General features: G+C 37.1%; 1 protein-coding gene across 16 annotated transcripts in view; it reads right to left on the bottom strand.

Moving 5' to 3' along the window:
• The window catches only part of LOC136843759 (broad-complex core protein isoforms 1/2/3/4/5-like), a 105,963-nt gene that overhangs the window by 64,294 nt on the left and 16,693 nt on the right, over positions 1 to 24,976 (bottom strand). For 3 of the 16 annotated variants that reach the window (XM_067113037.1, XM_067113084.1, XM_067112732.1), the window contains exon 5: positions 2,333 to 4,661. The exons of the other annotated variants lie outside the window; for them this stretch is intronic. In XM_067113037.1, coding sequence (XP_066969138.1) covers positions 4,086 to 4,661 — 576 coding nt within the window. In that variant the 3' untranslated portion in view covers positions 2,333 to 4,085. Of the gene's footprint in view, positions 1 to 2,332; positions 4,662 to 24,976 lie in introns of those variants that run through there. 16 annotated transcript variants of the gene reach the window in all.

Here is a 24,976-nt window from a genome sequence, read left to right as displayed (position 1 = left end):
CATACTCAATAGAAACACTGCATTTGGATAAACTGTACAGTATACAGAAACCATGAGGCAATCAACCCAACCCCCCCAAAAAGGAATGTGTCCAAAACCTTGGTAAAATAAAAAAAAAAAAACCCACAGGTTCCTTCACTCAGGTTTACAATGTAAAACTTTTTTATAGATATTTTACATTTTTGAGAGAGAGAGAGAGAGAGAGAGAGAGAGAGAGAGAGAGAGAGAGAGAGAGAGAGAGAGAGAGAGAGAGATTTTTTACATCATACATATATGAATTCCTTTACATACTAATCGCTCCTTTAACAACCAAATCTGCATGTTGTTCCTGATAAAGCCACTCACTTTGTGCAATGCTCTGACCTTCAGAACAATAGTTCTAATACAATGCTTTGCTTGAGATGCTTCCCTTGTCATGAATGTTGAACTTTCCATGTGCCATGATTCCTTATATGTCTTTCCTATAAAACAACTCGTACCAGCCTCCAGAGTAAAATAGCACATCTGCTACCTACTTCTTGACAGTGAACGTGCATCTCTCATTAATCAATGGAACTTTCATGTTAATCTGGTTCAGAAGGGTCAGAGGGATAGAATGTATTTAGATGACATTATGTACTTGCCCTTCTGGGTTTCTGTAATTCTTTTTACCATTCTGATGACAGCTTTTTTCTTATCTTATAATGAGACAAACAGATCTAATGTAGGCCCTAATTGTCAATCATCCAATTCTAATAACCAATCACATGTGTAATTGTATTTCATCTCCCCCACTTCTGATGGATAACTCTGATGGTAATGACAATGATTTTATGAGCGCTTAAATTTGTGAACAAAATGAAAAAAAGACTGTAGGTTGAATATTAGAAATTACCATATTTCCCAGCACTGAAGACGTACCTCAGTTTTAACTAGAAAGTTTTGTAAAGAATGAAAATAAGGAGGCAACTTTCACAAGTTGACTGCTTTCAATTGGCGCACAGTGCAAATTCAATTGTCTCAATGCATTAAGTGTGACTTCAACTGGTACAGCATAATGATTATAATTTTTTCAGGTAAATGCCTTTCAAAAATACTTTTTTTTTTTAACTTCATTGATTGTAATATCAAATATGCTTTCCTGAAGTTGGCACACACGCAAACAAAAAAACTTGAACTGACTACAGAGTAACGCACATGATATAAACAGCCCATCCGTGTTACCCCAGAACTTTTGATGACCATCAGCGTCACTTTGTATGTGTGCAAATGTTTATGTACATATATACATATGCAAATGTATATGTATGTATGTATGAGGTAAACTAATAACTTGCTGTGCATTTGCTTGTCTTTTCTTTCTCTACGTTATTTAAAAAAAAATTGAAAGAGAGAGAGAGAGAGAGAGAGAGAGAGAGAGAGAGAGAGAGAGAGAGAGAGAGAGAGAATACATATGTACAAGGTAAACTAATACCTTGCTGTGCATTTGCTTGCCTTTTCTTTCTCTAAGTTATTTTAGAGAGAGAGAGAGAGAGAGAGAGAGAGAGAGAGAGAGAGAGAGAGAGAGAGAGAGAGAGAGAGAGAGAGAGAGAGAGAGAGAGAGACTTGCACCTTTTGATCAAGGGTGCCAGAGATTTTCTGAAACTGGCAGGACAGTTATTCGTGCTACACCTTAGGCAACACAATTCATGTATCACAAAGGCTTTAACTTTTGCCTAGTACTATATGTGTATGTATACCAATCCAAGCCGCAATCATCAAAATCAATTTCTATGTGTAGTTCATTCAAAAGTAATTCCTTACAATGCAACGGTATATAACACCAACTTACTTAAATGAAAACTTCTTTAATGTTGACAGCATATTTCTTGATGATCAGTGTTACCAGAATTTACAGAGCTAATTCATATGCTGGTCTGCCAAGTCATTAACAACTCCTAAAACTTCCATTAGTGGTTACCTAAACAACAATGGTCAACAGTATTTTACCAAACCATGTATGGTTACTTGGGAGAAAAAAAAAAGTTAATTATCAGAATTTCCTCTGCTGGCTAAGGCTAGTTATGGTGACTGGTATATGACCAACCAAAAGGCCTTGATATACATGAAAAAATCATTCTCAGTTTTTCCTGATAAAGTTTTGAGTTGAATCCTAAATAAATTTTAAATTACTCCCCTATTTTAAATGAATTGCAGGACATTCACAATAAAGTGAAGAAAATTTATGTTACCTATAAAGAAGGCCAGAAAATTACAAACCTTACAATATTCATAATGCAAGCTTTTATGCCCAAAGTATGCTAAAGCTGCTGACTTATTGACACAAGTTTATTTGGAAACATTAAAACAGACCTCACTTTCATATAATTTATTGGCACATGTACAAAAATATACATTATGAAATCTCTAGTACTATTTTCAACATACAGTACATGGTTATGAAGATCATGGTGAAAAAAACAAATCAATGATTAATCTGGCATCTTTCTTTCAACAGGTCCTCAGTCCAAAGAAAACCTGAATGCCTGTCACACTGGTGATGACTGTGGTATTATCCAAAGAATATTCAAGAATACTATGGTTTACGACACGCTTACTTTGACGATGTATTTCATTTTTCTCTTACTAAAACTCTCTACATATATCATAACTCACACGGTGCTCCCAAAAAGTCCCACCTGGAATAAGGTGGACTGTTTTAATGCCCAGGTCTAACTGAATAAAACTAAGAGCTTAGTCCTCAGTGTTTCATCATATGATTTTCTGAGCAAGGGAGTCATCTAAATCAAGACCCCATCATCCTCTACAAATTAAAAGTACATTATGTGTTGCTTCACTGACATATTTCTAAAAGACCTACGTCTCAACAAACAGCTTTTGATAGATATTCTCAAAAAATTTAAAAGTCCTATGTCAATTCATTAAAATAAAATATCATGACCTCTCTTGAATCAAAATAAAATTTTATATCTTTTAGCCTTTCCAATTACTGTACCGTATATTTCCGTGTACAAGACGACTTTTAGATAAGATGAGGTAAAAAATTATGGCAAATTTTCTTGAATTTATCTCACATCTGTAGTAGAAGACAAACTGCTAAATTACAAAACCATCTGTATATAGGCTAGCTTTTCCAACAACAGGTACCTCATGAAATACTGGTTATGCAAAGATGATACTGTATTACAGTATTACAAATACCGTTTTACTTATTGTATCCTTTTATGCATAGATGATACTGTATTACAGTATTACAAATACCGTTTCACTTATTGTATCCTTAGAAATTCAAAATTACAAAATAACAAAGCAATTCTATATCTTGTTTTTCCTACATGTACCGCCTAAAAGGAAAACTACTGTTTTGTTTACATTTCACTGCCAATCGCAAACATCGCCTAACAACAATACGATAATGCCCGATAATTATCGTAAATAATTATCGTTCATAAGACAATTAGCCACAAACAGCCAGGTGTATTTACCACCAAAATGATGAGTTTTCAATAAAAAATTAATTTTTAATGAAAAATTAATATTATGTTATCCTAATTGTTATTACTACCGTAACTACACTACCATTAAATTTCTCAAGTTTTACTGAAAGATAAAGGTTGCTGTGAGCCCAATCATAACTTGATGTTTACATTTTCTCAGCTGGGATCGCATAGATAAGAATTGATTTCACTGATATGGAATTATTCCTCAAAAATAGGCTATTTATTATGAAGATATGCCAATACACTGTATAAGGTAAAAATAGTTTTATTACCTTTGTTATCAGTTAATTTATAATGTGAATCTTTTCATGTATGTCGGTGGGTACCGCACTGAGGTCGAGGCTAGCCTACCGATAAACATAACTTAGAATTCAGGGTTTGATTTTTAGAATGGTAGTATAAGATGAACACCAATTTTTAAGAGGTGAATTTTAGGATTTACAGGTCGTCTTATATGCAGAAATATACGGTAAATCATTTTAGACCATTTACAACCCACAACACCACTTCCTCATAGGAACTCGATACATTGAAAATAAAATATTCAATTAAATGTCTAACACACAAACAAGAACGACAAAATTTCAATCACTTCCTTAAAAATACTTAACCATCTGAAGTATAGTACTGAGTTGCCCCATGTCGCCTTAGGATGTGGCCCCGAAGATGGACCCTCTGGGTGGCCCTGTATGTACAATAGGGACACTTGTATGGTTTCTCACCGGTGTGGATTCGAACATGCTTTCTCAGGTCATTAGAGAAGTGGAAAGCTTTGCCACAGTGTTCACAGGTATAGTAAGTACGGCCACTCAAGTCAGACAATGGACCATGCTTTCTTCGACTGTTCCAATCCTGGGGCAACTCATACTGATTGGGAAGGACTGGCTGACGAGATGAATGACTAGTTGCGTTAGAATGTACAGCATCACTGACTGATACGTCTAGATTCTGACTATTTTGAACACTCTCACTTCCACTAACTAACATTTCACCAAGGAATGGATGATGGAGATTATTTGAAGAAAAAAGATGTGTTGTGCTTCCCGCTCCAGGGCGACAGCTGGCAGCAACAGCAGCAGGAAGAAAAGGTCGCCGCTGCCGTGCATTAGGTGCAGAGGATGAGGATGATGATGATGATGTGGAGGAGGGCGGAAGGAGCTCTGATAGCCTTGATATCCTTGCCTATAAAAAAAGAAAGAGTCTCAGTGGCAGCCTTCGATGGCTACTTCTATCCAACTGCAAAACCAATACCTATAATAAATTATACTGTCACCATGACCCCATCCCACATTTGCAATGCATTTTTTTTTCTATAACACTTTTGGGAATTTAATCACTGAGTAAACTAGGTAGCACCAACACGCCTCTGCACGCTTCTAACAGCTTTCAAATATATCTTCAAAAAGCATTTCATCTCCAAGACTGTAATCTACGACAGACTATTCTCTCCCTTATGTACAGCTACCACATGAGCCTTGAGATGTGACCGCTGATTGGCACGATAACGACACCTGGAACAGGCGTAAGGTCTCTCACCGGTGTGAATACGAATATGGGTGGTTAGATTGAATTTCTTTATGAAACTTTTGCCGCAGAAGGGGCAAGCGTGTCTTTTGATATACTGAGAGAAAGACTGATGGTCAGCTCCTATTGACATGGACAAGCCACCAGTGGGGGGCACAACCTCCTCCTGAGGAAATTCGGAATCTAGCACTGAATCTCCGATGAAACCACCATCACCACCACACGAGTGTCCCTTGGATGTCCATCCCTAGAAAAGATAAGAGAGTCTCGTCTTAGCCCAACTGCTGTATTCTGGAATGGACATCAAAACCACCATTTCTTATTTACTTTTTTTTTTTGGCTTACTAATTTTTGTTTGTTCATTGGCAAGGCGCTGCAACGTGGAGTTTTTCTCTTTAAGCGAAATAAAGGCATTCACTGATCTGACACCGTACTACAATGCTTTTTTGAAAGCCTCAAGCTGTCATAAAACATTCATAAATATAATTTTCTTTGCATGTGACCCGATGAAATAGCCCCTTCCACTTTATGGACCAAATACAAGTGTTTTTTCAAGTGGGTCGACTGGTTCCCTCTGTAAGGACACAAGTGACATCCAAACGGTTTCTCTCCTGTGTGAATCCTCATGTGCCTTGTCAGGTCGCTCTTCTGTATGAAGGTCTTGTAGCACAGGCAGCAACGTGGCACCACCTGCCTGCAGACAGCGCTAGTACTCCTCACTCCCAAAGAGGCTCCACTATCTGCCAATCTTTGCCTTCCTGATAAGTTGTTGTTGGGAAGAGAAGAGAGGCCACCAGGGTAGAGGTCACGAGGTGTCCACGTCGGAGAGGGCGCCTACAAGAGGAAACGCACCGTTACTGCCACGCCCATCAAGTGTCTAAACCCAAAAACTATACTTCACAAGGCCTGGTATCTACCACAGGTTTCCACCTATCAAAAAAAAAATCCTAATGCCATACAAGCATCCCTTTCTCCTAAAAATATTTTGTGGGAGGTCAAGTTTAATTCTTCCTCTTTCCCATAAAGTCTGCCAAGTGATCTTGGAAAAGTGGAAATTTGAAAACAACCCAATAGTGTAACCAAATGAAAACCAGCAACACAAACCAATGGTGTAACACAAACAAAAAACCTTACACTCTCATTCCACAATAATACCGAATTGCATCAAGTAACAGTTTCAAAAGTCAATCAGTCATCTGGTACAACAAAATTAAATTAACTCATTTATTCAATCGTCAACAACCATGGGGGTTTAAGACAGCATATGGTGGTCTAACATTTTTAGAGGCAAATCTGCATTTCTTCCTTACAAAGCAGTGTGGATTGAACACTGTCCCTTACATCTGAATTTCCTTTCCAGAGCCCTTCTTTGGAAATGTCAAAACATGTAAAAAAAAATCACCTATATATTAAAAAGATACATTATTTGGGCTCAATATCTATTGTTCACTGCCAAAAACCCATATAAAAATTAAGATTGCAATGGAGTTTAACAAAAACATTTACCCAAAATGTTTACCTCTCACAGATTAGGCAAAACAAAAGACCCTGGCGCTTTACCACGAAAATAAAAAAAAAAAACTAATAATAAATTTAAACATCAAAATCATCAGCATGTCTTACGAGTCACTGTTGTCACTGAATATGACACAAAGTCAAAAGTTTCTACCATAAGGGAAACAGATTTAGAAAAGTGAACTGAAGTGCTTTGCACTTGAACACTTTAATGTGAAACATGAAAATACAGTCAGAACCTTCATCACTTTTCACCTATTGAATTCCAATGATGGGTTTGATCCATTTTAATATGTTATAAAGATTCATGTTAATATTCATCATTTTTTATTGTCCATTATTTAATTTAGTTTACCAATCACCAACAGGTATTGCTGTCCACTGCTCTGGTCAAAACAGATGTAACTTTGGATGCTTTATTGGCATAACTTGTAGAACAAAAACTTCAGTTTGCCATACAAGAGAATTTTTAGGAAAAGTAGTTTTAAAGTGGCTTTGTAGCTCTTAGTCCACTCTTGTCTATATCAGCAACATTTTCATTCTTTGCGCATTTAAATAAACTGGGAAAAACTAGCAACAGAAATATGTTAGTACAATAACTTTTGTAGGACACCAACGCCAGATCTTTATCTAAACCAGGCAAGTAACACCATGAATGAATGTTTTTCTCCTATGATTTATTAAATGCTGTATCTCTGAATGTCTATTGCACTCACTAAAGTGAGTTATTTCCTTTTTTTGTTCCAAGGGTCACCTTGGATCCAAGCACTGGTAATCTTCCATAAAAATCAATATAAATTTTCATAAGCGTCAGCAACAACCGTGCGGAAAAAACTTTCTACAATGACTATGTACAGTACTGTACTAATAATGGCAATGACTAGAATGATCAAGAATGAATTCCTTCAAGTGTTAATTCCTGCTTTCAGTTACAATCCAAGACGAAACTGAAATTAATTTATCATGGATATAAAAATTATCCATATTAAACAAACACAAAATTAAATATATAAGAATGTTTCACAAAGGTAAAATATTACTCTCTTCCGCACACACACACACACACACACACACACATTAAAGTGCAGACAAAATATAAATAAAATTATAAGTTACTTTCATTCTTAAATGCTACAAGCAAATAATACATAATCATCTTGCTCAGCAAAAAATAATGATTTTCGGAAAGTTATGAATCTAACTTTTCAAAATAATCTGCTCATTCCTTGGTACTTTACACTCTAATCTGCATTGTCAAACTGAAAGGCTAAAACAATGTCAAAATCCTAATTTTTCCATGGCATTCAAAATAAGGGAAACCAAGTTAATAACCTATTTCATTTCAAACAACTCCAAAGCAGTCTGTAAGAACAATTTTTCCCCTTTACAAGCCTATGGTATGGAGCCTATGTTCTTCCAAGAGGTCGCATGTGCAAACAGCCTCCTCCTCTCAGGGCTTCTAAATCAGAATTCCTAGGTTGAAGGGAAGGACCTAGCGTCAATATCTCTGAAACAGGCGGTCTGAAGGCACTCCATGGACATCTCTCATGTGCAACTTGAGGTTATACTTGCGGGCAGTCCGGTGGGAGCAGAACTGACACGAAAAGGGCTTCTCCCCAGTGTGGGTCATCGCATGGCGTTGCAACTCTGTGGCCGAAATGCATATCACGGGGCACAGGCGACACCTGTACGACCCACCAACGGACCCCAGCCAACCTAGCTCCATTCCCTCAGCCTACAACAAAAGAGAACAAAACTTGTTCTAGTTTCTCTGTCTGACTCAATACATAACAGCTTAAGGGTAACAGCAGTGTATGCAAGGGCCACTGAACAAAGGTCGTTTCCATCCGAAAATACACCCCTAACTGTTATACTAGGCATTCTGCATACTCAAAATTAAAAAAAAATCCAGCTCCCAGGAGTAAACTGATGAAGCTCAAGTGTTGTTTGTATGTTTTCATGTTAAAAGCATAAACCTACATAAAAAAAAAAAAATCCAAAGAATTTTACTAAGTATTCAATTCTACTCACATTCAGATATTTCATTTCGTAGACATTTCTTTATTTACATTGCCTCCCTAATAAACAACTTTATTCCTAATATATGTCTTGCCATCTTCCCCTTCTGAGGAATGTTAATCACACCAAAGAATCAAATTCTTTCTAATGATGTGGCTGGCCAGAAGGGCCTGTGCATAAGGGATAAAACATGAATTACTTTAATTTTACCTAAAAAATTACATCATTTTTTGATTAACAGAAAATTTGTGGGGCAAATTTCTTGATTTTATTTTACATTTAACTAACAAGATAACAACCTCTTACCAGAAGTTTCTCCTTGAACATACTATTCAGATTATCTAAAATTAGTTCCCAACCCACAATAATAAACCAACTAAATAAAGTCCGAATAAAAAACAAATTAAAATGAAAACTGATGTGAATTACCTAAATCTTGATTCCAACTTAGTAGTAGTAGTAGAAGAGAGAGAGAGAGAGAGAGAGAGAGAGAGAGAGAGAGAGAGAGAGAGAGAGAGAGATCCCTCCACTGCACCCTGCCATCTAGTTTCTCCAGAACTTATCACTTCCAAGTGCCAGGAACAACTAAAGACAAACTAAAGTTAATCAAGATAGCTTTACAAAGCTTCAGTTCTCTTATTAGTTGTTTCGTTTCATTATGAATTTTCAGTGAGTTTTACAGCTTCTTGTATAGAACCGTTTTTGCTGTAAAAACTTATCTTACTCTTGCGTATACCTCTTTGCAACCAAACCAAAGATCATGGGTGTATGTGCACGAGCACATACGTGGAAGTTATTCAGAAAACAAAAAATATATAAATAAATAAATAAATACAAGGTAAGATTAAAGACAGGACAAAAGTGCAAATTAAAAGCCCTCAATGGCAACCTTCCAAAACAATTTTGAGAAAAAAAAAAAAAAAAAAAAAAAATACAACTGCTTGATACTCGCAACACAGATACAATAATATCCATGGCTGTAAATGGTTCATAGATTCAAGAAATGTTCAAAAACTGCAGTAAGTGTGGATCTGTGGCAGTACTTGGGATGCATCATAACCCCTGCAATAATTTATCAACAGCAGCACACACAGAAGCCAACCAGAGATGGTTACAATGTTTCTCTCAAGCTGCAAGACAGCCAAAAAACTGCTACACCCCTACAGACTAATTTGCTGGATATGTAAGAGGGACTACAACAGTGAAGACTTAAAACTGACAAAAATGATCTACCTCTCTTCACCTGAACAAAGCAAGAAAAATGGTTTCAAAATTCACACTACTATCCAGAAATAACTCCGATCCAATCCAACTAAATGAGGAGCCAAATCCATCTACCAAACCACATGGCACAACTGAGAAAATGACAAGATGAAAACACTTAATGCAATACGGCATATTTATCCATAACCATTGATGCCAAAGGCAATTTTTTTTTTTATTCAATACAGCACTTCCAACACCAAGTTCTTATTTTGGGTTAATAAAAGAGCATCTCCTCTTGAACACTGTAATTTTAAATTAAGTGTTTGCTATAAATTACCATGTAGTTTTCTAACACTCCAGCTTTACTTACAATACGGCATCAACTAAATATGTGTACAGAAAACAATAATCACAGTTCACGGTCAAGACATAAACATCTTCATCAACATAAATACGGATTTGAAATCTCTGAAAGACATTCAACATCTATCTATCTTCTTGCTCACAGCTATAACAATGAAAACAATCACAAGTTAAATAACAAATAAAATCTATAAAAGAAACAAGATATATTAGCTATCATGAAGGGGATTAGATGTATTCATGGGCCAGAGAAATTCCCAGGGTAATCGATGGACATCTCTAAGGTGTTTCTTTAAATTATACTTGCGAGCAGTACGATGTGAGCAGTATTGGCATGCGAATGGCTTCTCTCCTGTGTGGGTCATGACGTGTCTCCTAAGGTCATTAGCTGACCCACATTGTACCAGGCAGAGGTGACACTTGAACGGTTCTTCACCCACTAGCCACCCTGCCAACACACTCTTGTCCTACAACGAGAAGAGAATAACGTCCTGAATCTATCGTCGCACCCACTAATTCTTTGTTAACAGCAACCACTCTATTCTGTGTTAAGCAACTTTACTAAACTTTAGTGCATCAGTCTGAAGAACTACAATACATCCATAAAATACATACTATCTTTACAAACGAAGTTTGCACTTAGTGTATAAAAGGATATTTCAAAACTGGTATTCGATGTACTGTACAGTACTCTATACTGACTATCTTGAACGATAACGTTACTCTCCTTCCTCAGACTCAAAGGCTTTCATTTGGGAAACTAATGGGCTCTAGTAGAGGTGATTTATTCACACATCAGCAAACGGCCAGGTGCTGCTCGATCCTAACAATCTCGAGGGAACCAACAACTGGATGCATGGATGTACTGTATACAGACACCACCCTACTTACAAATATTCTACTTACAAACATTCAAATACAAACAAACGGGATCATAAATTAAAATTGGGTTCAGAGCACTCCCCTTCGCCATCCGTAAGTTCAAATTTTGTTTTGCGCGGCTATTCTGTACATACAGTACTGTATTGATACTATATTGTACTGTACTTGAATAGGCATGAAGAGTACAATAACCAACTTACAAACAATTCAACGTCCAAACAGCCGTCCAGAACGTATCTTGTTTGTAAGTAGGGTGGTGTCTCTTATACACATTCTGATCAAAGATTCTAGACCTTGAACACTCCCGATATTTGCAAAATTCAAGAATGAATGAATGGATACAGGAAGAGCTCCACTGAACATACAACTTAAAGTATGCACACCAGTAAATCGTCTAATGCATCTCCTCCACGTAACTAATCCACCACTTTTCCCCCAACACCAAACTGTACCTCTGACCCAGTCTCGAGAGACTTGGTTCCTTGGACACTTTTGTTTCCTAATACTTTCTTGTGCATTGATGTACATCACAACTTGCCCAGTTGAAAGAGAAAAAGATGGCTTCCAAATTTTTTTATTCCCTCTCTGCATGTTTCCACACACTTTTTATTTTACTACCATAAATCAAGTCCTTCTTTACAGGTAGAATGTATAAATAAAATCAGGACCTCAATATTTGTGAGACTGTGATACCATTATATTCTAAGTCTTTACGAAAAGCTATAAATGCCTTGTGCTGTTATTTTAGGCAAATAGGTAGGCCATCCACCAGCCACCACAAGCACAAGATAACAAGCCAACAACTCGAGGAACCTTAACCATTTGGATGGACTTTCCTCATTCAAATTAAGCTTGACAAGAGTAAAACCTAGACAGCCACCTGACCCAACCCCACCCCCAACACAACACTAAAATATATATAAAAAAAAAACCTTAAAATTCATTTTTAATCCATTCATGTTCTAGGTAAACATCCTCTTTCTGATCTAACTCTTCCCACATTGAAAAATTTTGTACAATAATGGTAAGACCTTGGACTTTATACGTCTTTTATAATTGGTTAAACTTCCTGCGTAACAATATGGTCTAAAGTATCAAAGGTGTCGCCACTGGCCCAAAGGCAAACCTGTTATACTGTAAAATCAAAGAAACTTTTGTTTTAGCCTGAAAATTCCTGACACCAGAAAATCCAAAATTCAATTTTAAATTCCTGCATCACTGTTTCTTGCCACAATTTACAATACTCATCATATGACACAATGGGATTCATGTCCAAATCTATTATTGTGGAAAACCTATCCAGTAAATATCAAATGATACACAAAGGAAAAACTAAGCGGCAAAACGACCCGTAACATCAGCAGCAAGATTTCTTTTGTCACCATTATTTAAATTACAGCAAAATATAATTTAAAACTTCTAGTGCAATTATATATTTTCAAACCATCATATTTCCTGCTTCAATTCCAAAACAAAGCAACCATAGATGGGGTCACTTCGTGACTGAATGGCTGTAGCAGTGCATGGCAATGAGAGAATTAGGGGCAATGAAAAAAAAAAAAAATGAAATATCACCTCTTAAATCTACAGTTGAATAAGTAAAATCAGAACCCCTGAATACCTTGTGGGAACAACAATCACTACTTGTAGATTTGGATACAACCAACCAACATCTAAGGTAGTAAGTCATAAAAAAAAAAAAGCTCGAGTCATTAAGTTCCCTCACTATATTAAGGAAAAAATAAATGGCATTTAATTCCATGTCTGTGTGTGACTGAAAAAGATAAATTAGTTAATGGCTAATATGTATTATTGTGCCCTTCAGTCAGGGTTGTTCGAGAGGTTAAAATATGGGTCATACTAATGTAATCTGCAAGGGAATGAGTCTTTGTATATAACTCACGGGAATCAACCTTTGTATAAAACTCATGTATACTGAATTTTTTTTACTTTGTGATACTTTTGTTAATTTAATATTCTAACCAAATACCTTACATGCCTCACTGTAAAACTCAGTTCCATAGGTCCTTTATTCCTCACAACGCTGGACTGCAGAACAGTCTCCCTGCAGATGTCATGCAATTGGAACTTCAAAAGTTCAAGCAAAGATGCAATGCATTACTAACCTAATACTATTCGCCTTGCATTTTAATCCGTTTTTATCTATTTATCAATTAATCTTTTTTTTTTTTAACTAGAGATCTTTCTGTATTTCCCTTTACTTCCTCTATTTCTTTCTAATGAACACATTCTTTGAAAGCTTGAATTTCAAGTCAATGGCCCCTGTGGGCTTGTTCCATATGAATGGAGTTCATCCTCTGAATAACAACAAGAACCTACTCCATTCAGATCATATAAAGGAATTCTGATTACTGTCTAACAAAGACTACCTTCCTCTGTGGTTAAAACAGTCCCATGAAAACCAATCTTCAGCCTGTAAGACAGACAATAAATACCAAGACTTATTTCAGGAAGAAAATAGCATCTTCAACACCAGGAAATATGGTAATCCAAATTCTAATGCTCCCGAGTTTTCAACCTCAATGCTGCTCACCAAACAACACCAACACATTTAGGACACTCGACAGCAATACTCTTTCAACCTTTCTAAGATACCAAGATAATTTTTATATTTCGCTTTACTATGAGTTTTTCACGTTACTAACAGTAAACAATGTGTCAAATATATTTTGCTTTACTATGAGTTTTTCAGGTTACTAACAGTAAACAATGTGTCTAGTTTAAGCTCAAGAGCTGATGTAAATGTAACGCTTTTCACCTATGGATACTTCTGTTTGGATATATCTCGCTAGAATTGAATTACAGCTTATCAAGCACTGATGCTGCTCATCTCGAATATGGTTATAACTGTATCACAAGAATGGTGAAGCAGTGAGTCCTCATTCAATTCACCTGTGCTTTCCATCCTATAATATTACCAAGACTTTGTTAAGTTTTTTTTTTTTTTTTTTTACTACACAATTTGCAACCAGTACAACTAATCACAGAAATAACAGTCAATTTCTGAGCTACATGTAATCTTTATAAACAAATGTCCTACTACCATACCATTTGCATTATCAGAGGAGCCAGATCCTAACAACGACTACTGAATAAATATAGGGACACTGTCATCCTACAATCACATACTATACCACAAACTTATGAACCAAATACAGTATAATGGTATGCAAGCATTTGTCTTCCACTTTTTACTTCCCCTTACCCAGATTTGCCCCAGAAATCATGAGCAGCTTTATGCTAACACTTTGTCAGTCTTGGAAAAGTTATCAATAACTGAAAACTAGGAATGAGTATATTGTAAACAAACATCCCGTTCACAACAGCAGTAAAACATTCAACCAGCATCATACCCAAATTTCATACACCTCTGCCACTATGATGACAAAGAATGGCCTATTACTATATCAGATACAGAGCTTGAGTGCTATGCTGAAAAATTAAACAAATTAAAATTCAATGGGTACATCACATACAGTATATGGCCCAGGTATGGTAAAAATATGGTACTTGCTTTGTTCAACACATAGTACTTGCTTCTGGAAACAAAATCTAACCACATTGCTAAAAAACACTTAGCTGCAACAATAACCTATTCATGTTGAAATCATTTTTGTGACATCCACTGCAAACCAGAACCTTCCAAGAGCTGCATACTTGTCACAACAGTTCATTCTTCCAGGAAATCAAGTTTTACTGAAATTTTCAAAACTTCTAGAATTATAACCCACTAACCAGCAAGAGACGGAAATGGTATGATGCTCTGTAACAAGCTAACCTATGCAACAGCATAAATAAATCAAGGTTCATAGCCCATATTAAAAAAAAATCAAGATCATTTGTTTGTAAAGGAAACAACCTCATGAGGAAAGATTCTTATAGAAAGGCAAACATGTTTGCAATGCATATATTTTTTTAAATTACAAATTCAGTGGATTCTAAACAGTACTGTACATAGAAAATGACATGGTAACTATAAGGTTACAGGGAAAATTGGTGAAGTACAAACTGTACTCACAAATCATAATGCTTCAACATAAAAATGCCAAGTAAAACCACTGCAGGGCAGTGATTTATCTCTATAGATTAAAATAAAATATTAAGTAAATCTGCAACACTGACTGATTACAGATTTAGAATTTAACAGTTTCGTTTTCGAAAACAAATGTACCGTACACAGGATGCTGAATGGGTAAAACTAAAACACTGTAAAGTATTACAAAGAAAAATTGGAGTCCAGAAGGCCTTATTAATATTAAAAGAAAAACTGAAATCCAGTAAGTTGAAAAACGTGGACTGGAACACCAATGCATATCTGGGTCACTGAATTAATTTGCCCTTAAAGATGTATCATGAAAGCATCCTATCTTTTTTTAAAGTCTTTGATATCACAATCCTTTCTAACACTAACAAGAGTACTTTTGGCAATCTCTCGCAGATTTCCTCTCATTAGTTCTGATGAGAAATTCACTGCAAAAACACAACAACAAGTTCACCTTCACAATAATGGCTGCTGAATATTTGCATGTATGTGTTTTACGTGGGCTTTTAGGTTGCCCTTTGTTGCTGACCGATGTGGGCAGTACGGGCATGTGAATGGCTTCTCTCCAGTGTGGGTACGAATATGCCTCTCGACATCCAATTTGCTCCTAAATCCTTTAGGGCAGACTGTGCAGTGGTAACGCAAGGCTGGCCTAGAACTCTGGGACAGTGTATGATAAGGCATAGAAACACTGACCATTTGGTAAGAAGGCAATGGCACTGGTTGCTGGGTGATTCCACACATCCCTGAGTCATTTCCTGAGCGCATCTGTGACGTACCACTCAAAACAGGAAGCTCTGAAAGCTCTTCTGTGCAACCCCCATTGTCATCTTGCGTCTGCATCAGCTGTCCACACATCATTCCAGAGAGCTCCTACAAGAGAGAACAAATCCGAGTCACTCTCTGTCTTGTTGCTAGGACAACAAAAGCTCTTTCAAACATAAGAAAATAACACTATATACAGTAGTTTGAACTGCATTCAAAATCTATAGCTTGGAATCCTCATCCTCAGCATCAGCAGTGGTATGGGTTAAATTGGGCAAACCCTATTGCTGTGGACACTCTTGATGTGAGCCTTTAAGTTCCCTTTTTGGGCCATGCATCGTTGGCAATATGGACACTGGTAGGGCTTTTCACCTGTGTGCGTTCTGTTATGCCGTGCCAAGTCTGTCTGACTACGGAAGGTCTTGAAGCATATGTAGCAGTAATGTGCCTTTGATACAGCACCTTTTTTCAGACCCTTGCTATTCTCCAAGCCCCCATCAGACCAACCATCCTGAAGAAAAAACCGCACTCTCAGCACCAATTGTTGCCACTCTCATAAACTTGTTTTTCACTGCCATTCCAATACATGGACACTTTAAAATTGACTGAAACAACAGTTGTACCTTAACTATCATATTCAGCTTCTTTTTATGCTCTTATGTTAGGTAACAAATATATAGTGCAGTTTACACCACAAACTCAATGTACACAAAAACTTCGGTGGAGCTTGTACAGTGTGTATATTTGTAACGCAATAAAAAAATACTGCAACCTATGACAAACATCTTGGCTCCTATAAAAACAAAACAAAAAAAGAAAAAAACTACCTGTACAACCTAATACAAAATCTTAACATAATACAAAGTAACTTAAACCTTCCCAGTGCAAAGCATGGCTAAACGCTAATAAATATTGCATTTATACTCCCCCTTTCTCAAATGCATTTTCAGATTTTTTTTTTTTTTTTTTTTTTTAAGATAAGGTAACTTTCAACACTGTTCCTCCCATAAAGGGAGCATGCAGTCTACAATTTCAAGTTCAATAGTTTCTCCATTTCGAATTCAACTGTTTTCCTTTTAACGATGTAGCATGTGTGTCTTTATTTTTAATTTTTATTTTTTTAAAATATTGTATTCATACAGCATTTCATTACACATTTCATAAAACAAATCCACTGCATGATGTGGAGCATACGTAAAGCTGGCAATTATACAGATAAAAAAGGAAAGTGGAAACTACTGTGTACAGAGCCGCCACCCACAGAGGTCCATGAATTACCGTATGATAGAATAAAGCACCCCACACCAACCATCATCTGATACTCGTCAGTCTACTCAATCTCAGAGCTTCAAGCAATGAACTTTAATTCTCCAAAAAATTTGGGACTAGCTATACACTTTTTGAAGTATTTAAATTATACATAATTTTGTTAACTGAACATGAATGGACATCAAAAGCAGCGTACAATATTAAGATTTACAACGAGACTGACAAGATCAGCAAATAGCACCTTAACATCTAAAAATGTTCATTGGGAGTCAACTAGTGATACCATTAAGCAGTGCATACTATTACATTATTCAGATTAATAAATCTTCTGCCAGCAATCTGGTAAAACATTTTAATGGTATTAAGAGTCAACCCCCAGAAAAAGGCTATTAGGAATGGCACAACTTTATCAATAAGAGGTAAATGGTGTGTCCTTATATCTAAGTCAACCTCAAACCCAACCTTAACAGTAGGCCTGAACATTACTTCTTCTTCAGTGACGTCAGGAAACTCCCTTGGATGCATGGGTAAAATTCATGTAAATTACTATATCATGTGAATCATCTAACCTTACAAAATCCTGACGTTGTAAGTTTTGTTTTCCCATGAAATTAACCTACTGAAACGAAAGATCAACACCACCACAATGAAGGCAACTTGTCACTAACTGTTTATAAAATGAGCCCTTCATATGGAACAAACACCAAATCAATTCTGGAAATGCACCAGATTACAGAAATTATGAAATACTACCTTGTTATTCCTCCCTATCCTTTTGCAAGTCTTTGAAATACCCAACATAGCAGTGTAATACTAATTGTCAAAACCATGTCATGAGAATGAATTCACCATCCTGTATCCTATAAAAAAAAAAATTTTTCTCTACAAGCAATGTTCTGCTCGGTAAAATCCTCAGTTAACTAAATTCTCAACTAACGATTTATATTAACGCTTTCAACAGAGACTCATACTGTATACTTAACAGAGCACTGTAAGTGTCTTGGTCCAAGAACACTCATTCTGGCAAGTAACAATGAAAAATTATACATAAACACTTTGGAGGTGGCTGAAGAGAGGCAGTGTTTCACATTTGCAAAAATGACGGCCTAAAATTCTGAGGTGAAGAAAGTCCACTTCTGACATCATCTGATAATAAGCATACAGTATTTAGAAGTGATTATCTGCTATAACTCGTTTCCATAGATCGTAAAATATGTTTCCAACGTGGGCAACTTTACTATGAGGAAAATTACTTGATCCAATAACCCATAAAGTGATATTTATCCAATTAATTTCTAAGGTGTATTACCTACAGCTTCTCTTATTTCTACCTTCCAAGATCTGAGCAACACAAAATGTGACTTCTATTAATTATATGTAATCACTGTCCATGATGCAGGTTCAATCTGTTTTATTCAATACAGTGGTACCCTATTAAAATACAACTTTCTTCTCTACCTTATTTTCTTCAATTTCAACAGCTCTACTTACAAATAGCTCAACATAATCACATGCTATGTTCCACTAGTTTAGCTGATAATCATTAAAGCGGATTTCATAGTTTACTGTTCAGCACCAGAAAAATTTCTTTCCCTTGCATTTACGCTCATCATATTCTACCTTTATTCCAAATTGTCATCAATACCCTTTTCTCCATGATGACTGAACATTCCTGTTGGTCAACATCCTACAACATTCTCAATCTTAATCTTCACATATCATGAAAATTTTGTGACGGCAGTCTTGATGTTCAAAAACATATTCCAGAGATTAGTTGCATCTTGTTCATGTTCATTTCATTCTTACTCAACAGAATTCATCCCATGAATTTTTTTCTCATCAGTCTGCCCTTCCCACTTAGATTGCTTCAGTGACTTGCACTCAACAAGCCTGTATTTAAGTGTCAAGCTTACTAGAGTCTTTGCTTCACTTGGTAATTATAGTTTTTTGCAAGTGTGGGCTTAATTGGGGAGATGTACAAAACAGCATTTAACCTTTACTGTCTTTAGTCATGTAGGCTAATTATTTAAAAAGACTTCTAATTCATGTAAGTGCACTTTATGTAAAGACTATCCATAAAGATTTTAACTTAAAACTTTTTACAGAGCTCAAATACAGTACGTAATACACTATTATCAATCCAGCTTGTTTCATTAGAAACTTTCTTTCATATATGGTACTTTATTTACTGGCATGTGATGGGAAATTTCAATCTCACTGGGTTTGTATCAAAGATCAAGTGACCTAATTGTGAGCGTTCCATCCTGCCTGCTGGTATGCCTTTATTTCACTCTTATGAGACACAATAGAGTCAACTGCGATAGTTTCTAAGGACCACCTCTACCAGCAATAACATTTTGCTCACATGGTCTGCTCAGCTACCCATGGCTAGAAGCTGTCAAATCACTTGTCACCTCTGTCCAAGATGTCTCCTCCGGTGCCACCTATGCTCACAGACATCCTATATATCTTCAAAGAAAGCAAGGTCTGATCCAGACAAAGACAGGGTTTCCATTGTTGAAGACTCAGACAAGGCATCCACTGAAGAAATTCAGGCTTTTTTTTTTTTTTTTTTTGCAAGATGAGGCTTCACAGGATTTTTCTCCTAGATTTTGAATTGGGTACGAGGTATTTTCAGTAATAAGAACCCTTCTAACCTCTAAGAGAGGCTCCTGTGGCTGAGTTGAAGGCAGAAAATGGAAGCTCTTTCCTAAGGTTTGACCTACCATGGAAGGGCATGGTACACCATGTAAAAAATGGCACACATATGTAATGAGTTTTTGCAGGCAAAAACAAATATTAGGTACAAATCACCTTATATTCACTGTCTAAGAAATGCTGAGATTCTACGGATTTCAGAATTATATTTTGATGGTTAACTGACATTTGGCAGCCAATAAAGTCATCAAAAATGCTATCCCACCCTCCTCCTATCCATAGGCAGTTCTTTTTCCATTGGAAGCATATTTGAATGAAATTCTGATTGGGAAATCCTAGCCATCCTGAACAAGCAAGTGTGGGTTCTAGGTGATGTTGGCCTCCTTTCTGTTATACAAGAATTGGGCTTTGAATGGAACAGCCAAGGGTAATTGGGTGGTTGTTAATTTTGCTCAATTTGGTCACAAAGCAGACAGATGCAGACTTACTTGGCCTCTTTTCTCCCACGGAACCTTTACAATAAATAAAGACTGTCCACTCCCTTTCCTCAAATACCGTTAACAATCCAGTGCCCAAGCACCTTGGGTTTCCAGACAACTACCAACAACATTAATTTCTAGAAGTGAGAGTTTGACAATTTCAAAATATGAGACTTTGCTCCCCATTTTTCCAAAAATCAAGAATGCTGTCTAACCTCAAAAGATTTTTCCCGAGGGGGTCAAGAAGATAAATGGGCTTCCTCCAGTAGGGCATGTCACCAATGGTCTCCCTCAGACATTTCCTGCTGCTCCTGGAGACAAGGCCCCTTGTCAAATCAACGAGTGACTCTTGCATTATATTGGTGTAATTCACTATGACCTCTGGCCTGGCATTGCAAGGTGGATTCCACTGTTGAGAAGGCTATATAAAAAGTAATATGAGGGTCACTGGGCTTATACCATCTTCACCTTGTCAGCAAGAAAGTAACAGGGGGAGTCTGGAGACCTATCTCAACCCACTCACTGATTTCCTGATCTGACACATTTCAAGATAAGAGACTGAAATGGTAAGGAGACCTATTACCAGGCCCTGTACCTCCAAGCTGCATACTTCCATATGCTGAGTCGTCCTGCCAAAGAGAAGTACAGTATCTTCAGTTCCTCAATTACTGGCTGAATTTGGCACCTTCAAAAGTTCCAGACCTGTCACTTTTTAGGCCTCCAGAGCAAGAGGATGAAGTCAGACTTTATAACTTCAATGACACTGAGTAATCTTGGCATGGTCACCAATAAAATGAAGGAATCAGTGCAACCTTCCAACACGATAGAGAATTTATCAAAGGGGTTTTGGCATTCTCGAAGCAGCTCTTGTACAATGGCCAGGTCCTTATTAATCATCTGGTGTTCCCAAGTGTGTTCCAAATCCCCTCCCTTCAATTGCAGCTGGCCTGGGGGTGTTCAGTTTTGTGCTTGCCTGAGAGATGACCAGTTCCAACTCCAACCTTGAAGAAAGTTCCAAGGGCCAAGTGGTCATAACATGATATAATCTGTGGAAGACTACTCCCTAGTTCCTCCTGTTGATGTTCATGAATGCCTTGATGCAGAGTTAAGCTGGAGTCCAAACCTTCAAGTTTGAAAATCATCTACCATCACCTGCAAGACAGACTTTCTGGAGACCAGACCAGAATGCAAAGCGAAGTAGGGTACATTCACTGGCTGGTGTAGCAAACATCTTGATCTGTCCAGTTCTATTATTCTGATAATTATAATTCTCATTCCTGTGGTGCCTATTAAGGCCTATACAACAGTTATCTTGCAGGTCTTCTATCACCATGGCTGACTTCAGTGCTGACAAAGATTTGAGGTTTAATAAAAAATCTTGGGAAACCACATCCACATAGCTCTTAACTGTCCACCTAGTCAGGATCCGATGTTGGTATGGCAAAACATTTATTTCCACTATATTTCCCTTGCCAGATGCATACTTGTTTATCAGACCCCATTGCTTTGGCTTCCTACAAGGGGAAAGCAAGCTCTGTTGCTTTTCAAGGTCAAAGATTTATTCCCAGGAATGGTCCTCTATCCTCTAAATGTTACAATATCACCACCAAACTTGACTTTATACAGTATGTAAATTACCTCATAAATACCCATTTCTTCTAAACTAAAAATGCTTGTAGATAAAAATACCACTAGGTTCCACCAAGTCCCAGATAAAATTTTTACTAACAAAACTTTCTCTCTCTCTCTCTCTTATATATATATATATATATATATATATATATATATATATATATATATATATATATAATTACATAAAATGTTTATTATAACTTAAAAATTTTTTTATGAAATCCTAAATGAAGACTCGAGGGTGGTTAACAGGCTAACACATCACAGACAGGACTTGACAACCCAAAAGTACTTTTTCAAAGCACACATGCACACGCGCGCACAAACACACACACACACACAAAGAGAGAGAGAGAGAGAGAGAGAGAGAGAGAGAGAGAGAGAGAGAGAGAGAGAGAGAGAGAGAGAGAGAGAGACTGCAAACATACAAAAAACTTGAGAGGGATTTACTTCAAAGACCAGCCTCCAATTACCTTTGGTATCATAAAGACCACAGAAGGAAAGTGAAGCATCAAGGAATTTCCCAACGTATACAACTTGAGGCTCTGACCTTGCAATGTAAGCCCAAAACCTTCCTTTCTAAGTTGCTAATAAAAGAACAGAAACGTTGGCTTTTTGGGTGGGGGAGGGGGAGGGGGAGAATTTATCACTACAAGGACAAAAGGTTTCCATGTCAAAGAACATCAATGACACATGTCTGCCCAAATAGCCATTAATTTCATCCAGTAAATCAGAAGACAAGCCAGCAACAGATGATGCATGATCTGAGAAATAACCCTACCTTTATCTCTACCAAACTCACCTGGAAAAACATTCTTAGGGGGCAAGGGAGAATAAGGTCTTCTACCTTCAAAATGCCTGCTTTAGTGTTACTGAAAAGGAACACTTTTGTACGACTGTTTGGTACAAAGGCAACCTTGAGCATTGAGTGAGAGGGGCAACTAAAACACTGTTCTTGATGAAAATGAGTGATCCACAGGACTCTGGTCTAGGGTAGCCAATGCCAACTTACCACAAAAGAGAAGTCTCTCTTTCTACTATTCAAAGAAAAGGACTACACTAACTGAAGGAGCTGGTGAGAGACATGACATAGTGGCACAAAAACTCCATGGTTCAATAATCAGGAGGGCAATAACTGCTAGCCTGAATGGGAACAATGTCTCAGCCTTCCACAGTCACTTACGTGCAAAGAACTGTCCCTACACTATCTGTCTCTTGAAACGCATCAGTAGCCAAGGGGCTTACAACCAACAGAGGCAATTCCAGGAAGATATGAACAAGCTAGAAGACTGACCAGGCAGGGAAAAGCACTGTAGAGTACTGCTAATAATGGCAATCCTGGGATATAGGCAATGCACACTCAGTATAGTCTCAAAAAAGAAAAAAGTGGATGAAACAAGAGGCAGTACCAGTGGTCAGAAGGGAGAAAGCAAGGATGATTTTCTAAATCTTGACTGATCGAGACCAGTGAGATGGATTTCCATATCAACAGTAATATATTAAAAACACTAAGCCCAACAGCTAAATGAAACCAGCCATGAGGCCTAACATGTCTGTAACTATTATGACTGTAACTGAAATGTTAATGTAAACATTATCATTTTAACATGATTATCATTAATGAAAACCATATCAGACAATATCTACCGAAAATGTTTTAAAACTTACTTCAACAGCATATCTTTAAAAAAACGGCACACTGCATCAGCATACTGACAGTGGTTCCTACAGTTCTCTACTCTGGGAACAAAATAAGGCAAACACGAAGTATAAAGCTTCAGGTGTATTTTGTTATGCTGTTACTTGGAAACTTTAAGGTGAGCAACCCCTTTCAAAAGGTACAATATTCAAACAGGCCTTGCGTAAGCTGTGTCCAGATAAAGAACAGCTTCCTGAAATTCTCCACGAATAGGGACCATTTGGAGGAAGTAAACTAATGCTCCCAACAAACTCAGCTATGGCAATTTGACAACAAAGAACAAATCATTATTTGAGAAGGTGTTTGGTCTTAGCCTAGTGCAAATCTCACATAATGCAGCCTGGGATTATTATACTCTCTATAGTTCTTTGATAACCTACTGTCATCACAAAGTGTTTCACCTACAAAACAACTGATTGAAACTAATGGTACCTGACTGATGCATTTCGTTTTGCATACTGGATATAATTAGCCCTTATTAATAACAGATTCATTGGTAGCCATACCTTGGCAGATGGCACGGACAAAATACCCGCTGGTTCCCCTCTCCTTGACTTCATGAGATCCATGCCAAACTAATCAGAGTAAGATTCACCCAAAATGCAAGGTCATTTTCATGTATTGATATTGAAGTAACTCCCAAGCCAATTTCCAAGAGCACAAATGGCAAATTAACCTAAGATCCAAAAGGTGACTTGAGGGACAGCTCAATCTGTGTCTGCCAAAATGAAGGAAAACATATGGACCCTTAACGGAAAGAACGTCCTTCTTTACCAACAAATATAATCAGTTCCCGAGCATTCTACCACATATGGCATATGTCGAAGGCAAAGTTTATAAGAGCACACTATTTACAAACAGGGTGCTAAAACACTGCAGAATTACCAGAACAAGATGAAGGTAAAACTCTTAAGAACAGGAGACGACCTTGAAGAACATACTAAAACCATGAGGAACCAGATACCCTCTACAAAATGGTAACATCCTTAATAACTTACTGAAGAACACACTATATTGGACAAGAACAACAAACTATAAAGCTTTGAAAACCTAAAGAACCATGAAGAACAAACTGTAAACCTGCTGAACTAGAGGACTGTGAAGAACAAACTGTAAAGCTGTGAAGGACTACAGGACTAGAAGAACAGACTAATAACCTGCATAACTAAAGAACTGTGAAGTACAGACAATAAAACAAGAGAAATCTAGAGGAATCATAAAGAACAGGTTTTAAAGCCCCAAAGAACTAAAGGAACATGACAATCACACTAATCCCTATGGAACTAGATGACCGAGTGATCCCATCCTGGGCAAGCTCCTCGTCAATAGAAATGACAAGAGCTGGTGCGCAACTATCATCTGCTAATAATGACAGGTCTTAAAACCCCTAGTAGCAATACAACAGTACCGTCCTTATCTGCAA

The sequence above is a fragment of the Macrobrachium rosenbergii genome, chromosome 1 (assembly GCF_040412425.1).
Source record: "Macrobrachium rosenbergii isolate ZJJX-2024 chromosome 1, ASM4041242v1, whole genome shotgun sequence".
NCBI lineage: Eukaryota > Metazoa > Arthropoda > Malacostraca > Decapoda > Palaemonidae > Macrobrachium > Macrobrachium rosenbergii.
Note: the sequence above shows the minus strand (reverse complement) of the source record. Positions and strands in the feature narration are given on the sequence as shown.